General features: G+C 36.4%; 1 protein-coding gene across 1 annotated transcript in view; it reads right to left on the bottom strand.

The window, feature by feature from the left end:
• The window catches only part of Znf407 (zinc finger protein 407), a 501,268-nt gene that overhangs the window by 196,753 nt on the left and 293,199 nt on the right, over nt 1-11,316 (bottom strand). Inside the window, exon 7 of the mRNA XM_008850672.3 lies at nt 9,673-9,793. Coding sequence (XP_008848894.1) covers nt 9,673-9,793 — 121 coding nt within the window. The remainder of the gene's footprint in view (nt 1-9,672; nt 9,794-11,316) is intronic.

The raw sequence follows: 11,316 nt of genomic DNA, 5'->3' as shown, positions 1-11,316 counted from the left end.
ATTCCATAAAGCAGCCAGGACAGTGACATCTACTGACATCTAGCTGCACTGTGGGCAGGGGTGGGAAGAGAAGGACAACCTGCCTGTAGGCAAGTACTACGTATAGTCCACAGGCACATCTGCTTTCCAGAAGCAATCACAATTTGAAAGAAGCCGAGGATTTACCATGTTCTATGAATAGTGTGAGCACTAAGCAGGGTTTAGGCTTCCCTATTAATCTGTAAACCTTGCTCATTTGATTCTAAATTCTTCAAGTAGATTAGCAGTACAATACAGTAAAAGAGAGCAAAAAAGAGACTTGAGCCAAATGAGTGATACAGTATAGAATGTTAAATGACAAAATAGTTTTGACTTAAAGTTTCTTGTGAGCTAAACAGACCTGTGGCACTAAACAAATGATTTAAAATATAAATCATGTCTAATTAATACTAGGTATTTCCATTTCATTATTTTTACATCTTATAATCTGAGAAATTCAAAAACAAAATTAATACTCCCTCTGACTTATTTGAAAACAAAACAATATTTTATTCATTTTAGTACATACAATTTCAATTCTTTCTCTGGTGTACACAATGTACCGCTATAAAGATCTGTATTTTTTCGTTACTATTCAGGAGCAAATCTAGTTTTGGTCTAAGTTTTGGTCTATCCCTTGCTTTTATGGGCACAGGTCAGGTACCTGCACAGGAAGCCAAAGGGAGGAAGATAGGAACTCTCTGAAGGGAAAATCCAAAAGGAGAAAATTATCCCCTGTAGAATTTGTCTCTCTAACTTAGGACACTGAAGAAACAAATCCCAGACAAGAACAATGAATCCTGCTATTATGCTGAACTCTTAATGCCTCAGTACCTAATAACATCTGCCTTATTATTTAATTATGTGTAACATCATTGCAAAATGTGTTTTAAGTCTATGAACTGAAAACATTTTTATAACTGGCATATTTTATAGAAATATCCATTTCAGAAATTAAAACACATTTTCAGGTGAAAGATCACAACTGCAAGTTTTTGGTTATGTATTTTAAAACTTCTGAAATGCTTCAAGTTATAGACAAAGGTAAGATGGAATGTCACTAAGTTAAAACTTAGTGAAATATTCCCAAATCCCCCAAATATTCTAGGATAAACACAGGTGCCAGTGTCAACAAACAGCAGATCCCATCCACTTGAGCCATCCATGTAAGAACCTGGCCAATCTGACTGCTAGAATGGCTAAGCAGAGGTAGATGGGTCAGGAATGAGAACTAGAGTGCGCCAAAGAAGGTAAGTGCTCCGAAGAAGGTAAGTGTGCCACTTGTGGAGATGCAGCTCCTTAGTGAGGGTGGCTCTTCAAATGTCCATTGCTTCTTCCTCACACAAGAAAGAAAAATAGTCCTGAAATGAAAAATTTAATGTGCTAATGACATCTACAGAAAACACCGGCTGAGGATCGGTCAGCCACCAAGTAACAGGAAAAAATTTAGACTCTAGGAAATACACTTAGAGTTTACCAAAACAGTGAAGTGAGTCCTTAATGTAAGGTAGAAACTGCAGGCTTTATTGCCTAGCATCATGAGATATAGTTATTTCCATTTGGGAATACTTTCATGCTGTGAATGAAAAATAAAACTGTGCAAAACTTAATTTAATTTTAATAGTGTGGTCCCTGGTAGGTTGACCATGAAGTGCCAATTAATGGCACACACACCCAAGAGTATATGGGTGGCACAAATTGGACTTGATGATGTTTAAAAAGAAAAATGAGGACACAAAGCTGGGTGAGTAGGGAAGGGGGTGGATCTGAGAAGAGCTGGGTGAGGGGGCATGAATATGATCTCAATACAAAGTATAAAGTTCACAAAGAATTAGTAAAACAAATAAATAAAAACATAGTAGAAAAATTTTAGAAACCAAGGCATAGGTTTAAGTTTAATGGTGCTAAGACAGCTAAAATCTGATGAAAACTTTAGTGAAAACTAGTCTCAAGTTGCTTTAAGTTCAACAGTAGGGACACAACAAAGAAATGGCTTGAAATTTCAGTTTTCTACAATTTATTAAATGATATCTGAAGTGTTTTATAAGATTATCCTTAACATTTTGAATACTGTGGATAGTATGTGCAGTTACTTTTCATAGAGTATTGTTTACTATCCACTAGAATTTTCCTCATAAATCTTTTTTTTTTTTGGTAGAAAAATGTTAAATATTCAATTTTTTTTCATTTTTTTAATTTTTTATTCTTCTTTTTTTTTTTATTTTAGAAGAAGCATTTCATTACAGCTTTAACATACTCAATAACAATTTCCAGAGCAAAGGTATATCTTTTTCAAAAATGGCTATAAAATTTTTAGGTTCACAGTTGAATTAATAGTTATACAAAATTGAACTCAGTATAAACCCTGTAAGACATAAAATTGAATGATTTTTTAACTTTTAAAAAAGATCTCCATTTCATTTAAAAATATACTGTTTCTTACAGAAAGACTCATTGTTTTTGCTAATGATGCTTAGATGTTGGCACATGCGTCTCTGATCTGTACGTATCTTATTATTACTGGTCATGGATGGTTACACTCGGATCCTTGGCACCTGTGTATGGATATAAAGTCATGGGGGAGGGGAGGCTATGGGAGGGTGCCATCTGAGAAGTGGGTATACAGATGAATAAGACTGTTTGGAATGTTCTGTGTGATATACACAAAAAAAATCAACAAATTAAAAAAATGAGTTATATTTGAGGAGGAAGCCTAAAAATTTACATCATATTAAGTATTAGAGATGATAAACATTACCATTGAAATCTTCATAAATCTTAAAGATACAAAAAGGAATCCATTGGGAAGGTAAGCTACATATGAAAAAAATTTAAAAGCCCAGCAGTGACCACTTTAGTAAAACTTCTCTATTCTCATATACAAGCCAATAAAGTAGGTAAAACACAAGGCAGTCTGATAGTCACAAATCTAAATGGCCAAGTAGATTCAACATTGTCCAAAAAAATATTATACTGCATGCAAGGCTTCGCTGCTGTCTCCTGCTGTATTGTTAATGTAAAGATGACAATACAGAATGAAAGGGAATGAAACAGTAGGAAAATGGTACATGAGTGTAAAAATGAATCTAAGAATATCCTACACAAATACAGTAGGAACAGTGTGCTATGTATCTAAATTTAAGCTTTAAAATTATAATGCATAGTAATTAATGGTGAGAAAATTGTGGAGTTGTGATGGAATACACTGATGTGTAATGGATTAGATTTCTGGATATTTTAGACAGTAAAAGCAAAGGAAAGGGGTCTGTGTTTACATCTAAATAGAATGAGATGTCACTGCCTGAATTAATAATGCAAACTTGAAAAATAGCCCCAGGTTCAAAAGACCAATTATAAAATTCTTTTGTAAACAAATCTCTATTCACATTTTTCATGAATAATTTTAAATAGTAGTAATACTGCACTACTGTTGAACTTGCAAAATGAGAAATATATTTTAAAATAAAATTTAAATAATATTTCTGTTTCTAAAGATGGCAATTCCCTGCAGATAAGTGTTAAAAATGATAAGGAAGAGCTGTAGACAGAAACAGTTTCATCTACCTATGGCAAGCAAACAGAATTGTATAAGAAGAAAGTATTTAAATCTCTTGAGTAATAAAATACTATAGAAAGAAAAGATTAATAAAAGCATCTTTGTAGAAAACATGTGATCACCTGTGGAATTCACACATACTGAACTGTATCCTGCCATTTCCTATGTGTTATGAGTTAGTTGTGGCATTGTATCCTTTCCACTTTTCCTCATCACAAAAATATATCTTTTCTAATTTTTACATTTCATTCATAGTCTTTAACATCAGAAACAATGTATGCAAAAATTCTGCAAGGTTAATGTGTTCTGCATTATCTTATGCACAGGCCACATGTGTACAAAAGAATAAAGCTTTTGGGTGGATAGGGTACAGTTTATTTACTTTCAGAAAAAAATTATACAAAAGTTTTATCCCTTTGTCAAGGATATTGAATTCATAGGGTCATTTAGTGGCTATCAATAGATTTAAGTGCCCTAGGTATTAGTCTATAGAGCAGTGATGATATTTATCCCCTTTTAAATAGAGTGTTTTACAAAGGTGCAGTAGTAATGCTATTTTAGGAGACAACTTGCACAGAGGATAAGTACTTAGACCTTAACCCTAGCAAAAGGTACAAGACTCTTTCAAGCCAAGGAAACCTGAACTATTTGTAAATATATCTATGCATACAAATATCAAGAATCTACCAAATAATAATAATAATAATTAATAATACAAAAAGTCAAAAGATAAACTTTGTGGTAGTATTGTCAAAAGCTTTATCCATAATGTCTAGAATTAATTCTAAAAGCTTAAGGCCATGCACCAAGATTTAGAAGCAACCATATTCAGCATAAGCACATGAAAGGTGGCACAGATATCAAACTTACACTATGACTGTGCTGGACAGCTGTAGTTGTCAACTTGACACAGCTGGGAAGAGGGAGCCTCAACTGGGGAATTGTCTCCATTGGTCTGGCCTGTGGCCATGTCTGTGGGGTACTGACTGTTGAACAATGTGGGAAGGCCCAACTCACTGTGGCAGTGCCATCCCTCGGCAGGCTGTTCTGTACTGTATAAGAATGCAGGCTGAGCACGGGCCAGGGGAACAAGCCAATAAGCAACATTCCTCCATGGTCTGTGCTCCAGCTCCTGCCCTGGGTACCTACCTTAGGTTCCCTGATGAACCTGTCACCCAAGAGATGTAAGCCCAAATAAACTGTTTCTTTCCCAAGCTGGTATTGGTCAGAGTGTTTTGTCATAGCAATGGAGAAAGCAAACTAAAACAATGACCATTATAGATCAACGTGACTGGAGCCACAGGTATTACAACTATGTTACAGGAGAGTAATATTCAAGTGAGGTATTTTGAAATTCTAAAATGTCTTAGAAATTATTCAAGAATTGACTTTTGATTTAGTAATTTTAAGCACTGTAGCATGGCATGGATTTAAATACACTGAAGACATGCATGGCATGGAAACTGTGATTAACTCCCTTAATAGCATCCTGTGACTGCTTGTTAAACACAAGGAAAACAAACATTAGTATTTTCTACATAATTCCACGTACCAGGCTCTGCCTAGGAACTAGCTTCTTAAATCATGGCATTAAGTAAATGAATGTCAGGGTCACAAAAAATGTGGCAACAGTAAAAGGTTTCTGAATACCCAACAAGTAAAAAAAAAAAAGTCCTCAGAGGCAACTGGAGGTATTTCTAGAGCACTTGCCCATGTGACTTCAGAGACAGAATTGAAAAATGATGTTGAACATACCACACATGTGACTTCACAGACGAGATTGCACAGTGATAATGAACACACAATATATGCACTGTGCACCTCATGTGCCTTCACTCCAGAAAACAAGGGACTTCAAACACCTCATCAAGACATTGTGTATTATACACAACAGTGATTATATTGTACATACAAACTTCTTCCCCTCTTATAGAAACATAATGATTTAAATCTGGGGGAAAAAAAGACCTTGAATATTTTTCTATTCTCATTCCTCAGCATGTAAATATCAAATTGGCATATGTTTCAGTCATGTAGTTTTAGAATGCTTGATTTTAGGTACCGCTGTTTGAACTGCTGACTTGAGTTTCATTAAAAAAAAATGTTAAATGTATTTTGGCTTAGTATTAGAGAAGGATTTCCAACAATTTCTAATATGGCCCTAAACGGTTTTCTTCATTTTGCACTGTGTATTTCTCCAATTAGCACTTTGCTTCAGGAAGCACTGCTTTCAGTACTGAGGCTCATGAAATCTGACTATGATCAATCCCGAGAAAAACACATGATGTTCCCCTGCCACAACATCAACATTTCAACCAAGATAACTATTTATATAAAAATAAACAACCACATCTTTCTCATTAGTATGCAAATTTGCTTTTATCTTAGTAAATGTGAAATTATGTTTAAGAAATGATTATTTTATTTATTAGCAGCAAAATTTGATTTATGTACTAATTTTAAATATATATACTCAGGATTGAATAAATTTTCTTCAGTGAAAAGGTTTAGGAAGCTTTGCTCTAGATTGCCTTGGTTATTCTGAGCTCCTTTTCTATGTACTTAAGAATTTTATAAGTAGCTTACCAATTTCTGTGGGGGGAAAACAGCTGGGCTTATATTTAGTGTGTAAAATATTTTGAAGTAAATTAACATTATTAGTAAATTGGCTTTTCCCTTCTGTGAACATGGTATGTGTTTTTACTTATATCTTTAGTTTCTTTTCTCAAATACATTTTACCAGCTGAGAATGAAGTTGAACAGTACAGTGTTTGCCAGACATGCTCAAAGCCCAGAGTTTGATGTTGAGTACTGCAAGAAAAAAAATGTTCCATAGTGCTTACTGTAAAAGTCTCGATTTTGTTAGGCTGTATCTAGATATCTGGTGTTCTGGGTAGTATTGTAAAATAGTATCACCTTTTTGTTTGGTTTTGTGTTGTTTCTGAGACAAGGTCTTCCTCCCTGTAGCCCCAGCAGGCATGAAACTCACTATACAGATCAGGCTGGCCTAGATCTCACAGAGATCTGCCTACCTCTGTCTTTGAGTGCTGGGATTAAAGGCATGCCTATGTGTGTCCTCCTGTCTCTCCACCCTCTGTAGAACTGGGGTTACAGGCATGCATGAAATACCAGGCTTGTTATGTGAGTGCTGGGATCTGAACTCTGTATCTCAGTATTGTACAGCATGCACTCTTAATCACCGAGCCATCTGTTCAGCAAACGCCTTACCTTATCCCTTACTTTCTGTTCTTAAAGTGGTACTATCTTAAAATTTTATTATCGGTTTGCTTCTGGTTTCTAGAAATGTAATTGTATTTTAGCACTCACCTGATGAGTTATCACCCCCATTTAAACAAAATTTGCAACTTTAAGTCTGGCTTTTCTTTGGCGAGAACATTTGTCTTTGACCTCTTCACCTCCCAGTACATTTGTTTCAGGTCCAAAGAAGACTACATGGTTTGGTTAGCTTCTTTCTAATCACGTTTGTCTTCAACTCCACCCTGCCCCTCATACACTTCAGTTTCCTGTCTGTTTCTGGTAACAAATGTGGACTCTCTCCAGTCCTTCTGGATCTTAACGTTTTCTTGCCTCTCTAGTGAGGTTTCTCTTCAATGTGGTCATTTCTAGGATCTCTAGATATTTCTATTTACCATTTACCTCTGTCTCAAAACTAGGGAATAGAACTCGGGGGGAAAAAAAAAAGGCCTCTCCTCTCCACCACCTAGTAGAGCCTGAGGCTAAGATGGCATATCAGCTGTGGCCACAGGTGAAAAGGGCTTATGAGGAGACTATGAAAAGCCATTACCTGCCCTGACACCTGTGGAGCATCCGGCATCTGGAGTAGAACAAAACCTACTGAAGCAAAAAATGGTCACGAGGACACACTGGAAAAAGTTTAAGAAGCCTTGGACTAGATAACCTCAATGTGTGCATGAGCTAATAAACACAAGGACCCTAACAAGGAAGGTCTAGTAACAATATGAATCCTAAGAATGAAGACATAGCTGCCCCATGAGGCTGGAGTTTGACCAAGGACATAGAGTGATTGAGTGCTGAGTCACAGTCCTTCACTGCTTGAGTGCTTCCTCACATTCTCCTGCTGTGAGCTTGGCTCTCAGCAAAGACAGAAACTGGACACTAAGGCTAACCCAGCAGCAGCTGCCATCGACACCTCAACACCTACCCCTACTTTTAAGCTTCTTTGCTTGTCCAACACTTTGCATCATGTTTTCTGATAGGTTACAGCAAGGAAACACTACAGATTTTAACCATGTCTATGACTCCCAAGTATCACTTCCATCTCTCTGAGGGGTTTACAGTTCACCTCATTTGAAACAACTCTGCTACTTGACAAGTTTGAAAACCATACTTCTGGAGGATGATCACTGCCACAGAAAGATAATCATGAATTAAGAATCAGAAGCGAAATTTATATCCAAAGAAAACAAAGTTCCACCCATAACAATAACAAAACCCTTATGCATAAGGTACAGATTAAAACATATAATCCTAGAAATGAGGAGGAGTAAGAAAAATTGATCCTCTTCTGTGTTTCTGTTTTATAGGAAAGGCAACTGTGTCGGGCATGATCTCTGTATTAAGGTAAAAAGATTTGGGGATGCTTATTTTTTGACAGAACACATATTCATTAGCACTAAATTTGTAGGTCTACCTCTAATTGGATCACTATTCCCCAATTTTAAAGAAATACCAGTCTAGTGTTAAGTGAAGACAGAGCTCATAAAATGTTGAATGAATTAATATTTAATGAATGAAATATATCTGTAATATCTCTGTACTATTCAATGACCTTTCACATAAAAATTAATGCAATAATGTGGCTGATAATCGAGATTGTGGCAATATATTTGCCAAATGCACAGGCCACCACCACAGGCATACAGAAATATGCTTTTTGCAAAAGTCTCCATTCTTAATATGCATGCTCTAACATTCAACAGAAAGAGCTTAGTATTTTCATATCATTGTATATAGGATTTGTGGCAATGACTGGGGAGGGCTTTAGTTCAAGGGCGAAGCTGGCTCCCTAACACCAGTACCACTCAGTAGCCTGCAAAGTCCATGGCAATGCAGATTACCAGAGTTAAACTCATGTTCAAGCTCCAGGACAGTTTGACCTGACAAACTCCATTCCCACCTTTGACCATACCTCTCTACACGTGCTTGAAGGACTCTGAGATCTGGCTGGCATCTTAGTCATCATTGACCTCAGGATATAATGTGAACAGCCACAACCTCCAAGATGTTTTCAGCACTAAAATCTCCACATGCCACTGTTACCTCATCACTAAACATGTACTGTGTATTTAACACACCCCTCATTCCACAGGCGAGATGGAGGACTTGGTCTGGGCTCCTCAGTGTCCTATATGCTCTCCCCCAAGCTGCTTTATTTGCCCCCCAAATCAGTATTATAATTGTGGAAATTCAATCACTAATGGTGGTATTCTACTCTTAAAGGCAGAACTGTGTTTTTTACTTCATTCTCAAATAAATGTTTTGCTCAAAGTAGTAATGTATCATACATGTGTTCAATAGAGGAATGGTTGCAATGGATTCCTACTTGGAACAATAAAATAAAAAAACCAGAAACATGGGTAAAACAAAGGATTACAAGACCTAGCATTAAGATTATAAAAACAGAACTGAATTTTAAAGAATCATTGTTACTCTATATGAGCCTATCACATGTAAACACATTATTATCAATATGTTCATACATACAGGATATATAACATCCAAAGTGGGCTCTTGTAAACTATGTGCTTTGTGTGAAAAAAAAAGTATCAGTGTAGTACCCCAATTATAATAATAATCTTCCACAGGATAATGAAGGAGGGTCTCCTGTGGAAGGAAATCTATGTACCATCTTCTCACTTTTACAGTAGAACTAAAACTCCTCTGAAAAATAAGTCTATTTTTAAAAACATCACTGAAATCAAGAATGAAAAGAAACACCTTGCCTAATTGCAGTTGCTCATTAAAGTATGCTAAAGCACGGTGACTTGAAAGCTACAGTTCTGTTGGTGATACAATGGGATTCTAATCCACTGCAATGGTCCATGTGACCTCATTACCTGTAGTCACACCAGGGGCATCGGTAAGGCTTCTCTCCAGTGTGCACACGCTTATGACGAGTTAAGTGTGACTGGGTTGTGGAGGCGAAGTTACACTCGTCACATTTGAAAGGCTTTTCTCCTGCAACAAGAAATGTTGGCACATGAATAATAACATCCCATACAGGCAGAGCAAAGGCAGACGAAAAGTGGAGCTGAGCTGCAGAACTGGCATGAGACAAAGCATGGAGCTCTTCCAACTGGTTCCCCCCTTACCTGTTCCTCCACTCTCACTCTAGCAACACTTTCCACTCCAGTGGCAAAGTAGTGGCACTGGCTGGTGAGCCCCTGAACCATGGCCACTTTAATTAATGTAAACTGAAATTCAAAACCTTAAAAAATAAGTAATACAGTTGGAACATCTTAGGAATGTGAAGCTACTTTTTCAAGTACAACTTTTATTGAAACTAAATACAGATTATGATCTCTAGATACAAACATGCTCTTTGAACACTAAGTATAAAGTGCATGCCAAATATCAAAATCTTAGTACAAAAAATAAAATACTGCTAATAATGTAGCACTGCTTTATTTACAAATGATAATTTTGATATATTTGGTTAAATTAACTCTACAAAAATAATTTTATCTGTTATTTTCTCCTTTTTTTTAGTGGGACAACCGGGAAACATAGAGAGTTTACATTACATATCTATTAAAAGTGATAAAGTAGAGAAAACCTCAGTTTGGGGAGTTGGTTCTTTCTATTCATCATATAGGTTCTGGAGCTAAAACAGGTCAGGAGGTTTGGTGACAAGTGCCTTTACCCAATGAGTCATCTTTTTTTAAAAAAATTTTGGTGTTTTTGAGACAGGGTCTTTCTGTAGCCCCTCCTGGCCTGGAATTCTGTATGTAGACCAGGCTGGCCTTGAACTAACAGAGATCTGCTTACCTCAGTCTCCTGAATGCTGGGATTAAAGGTGTGCACCACCATGGTAGGTGGCAAGTACCTTTACCCACTGAGTCATCTTGCCAGCCTGATCAAATATCTTGGCTAAAAGTTGACCTAAATCAACGTGGGTCTTAACAAAACTACCAGGCCTATATCATCTCAGTATTCACATGGCCTCATGCGTTGCTGTAGTAACATTTAACTTATCACATACACATCTTGCTTGATGGGATTTATCTTCTCCTGAAGCACAGAGTGGCTGAGTGAAGCCAGGTGGTCTGCAATTCCAAACATGGTTTTGCAGTATCTCGCTTGTTCCCTGTCAGAACTCTTAAAAAGACCAAGAGGATTTAAAAAAAACATACCCCCAAAAAAAAAAAAAAAAAAAAAAAAAAAAAATAGCAAGAACACACTTGGCAGAGAACTCTGTGACCAGAGGCTCTTATCATTATTGTGACAGCACTGCTTAAACACTGATAACCACAGTCTCTCCAGAGATAAAAGGAGTAACACATAAGTGGCTCTCATCAAAAGCTCGGTCAGTAAAAAGATGAACAACCGTACATAGGAAGAAAATTTAAAGGTTTTTCAAAAAGTAATGAATGACATAAAATATTATTTTGTGTATCTCATCAGGAAATATTTGTATTTGGGTTATTCTGGTATAAAAAACAAAAGACGATCTACAGAGCAGAATAAAAGAGCATTTAGTT

This window comes from Nannospalax galili, unplaced genomic scaffold (assembly GCF_000622305.1).
Source record: "Nannospalax galili isolate Female #2095 unplaced genomic scaffold, S.galili_v1.0 scaffold243, whole genome shotgun sequence".
Taxonomy (NCBI): domain Eukaryota; kingdom Metazoa; phylum Chordata; class Mammalia; order Rodentia; family Spalacidae; genus Nannospalax; species Nannospalax galili.
The sequence above is the reverse complement of the archived record's forward strand: the minus strand, read 5'-3'. Positions and strand labels throughout refer to the sequence as shown.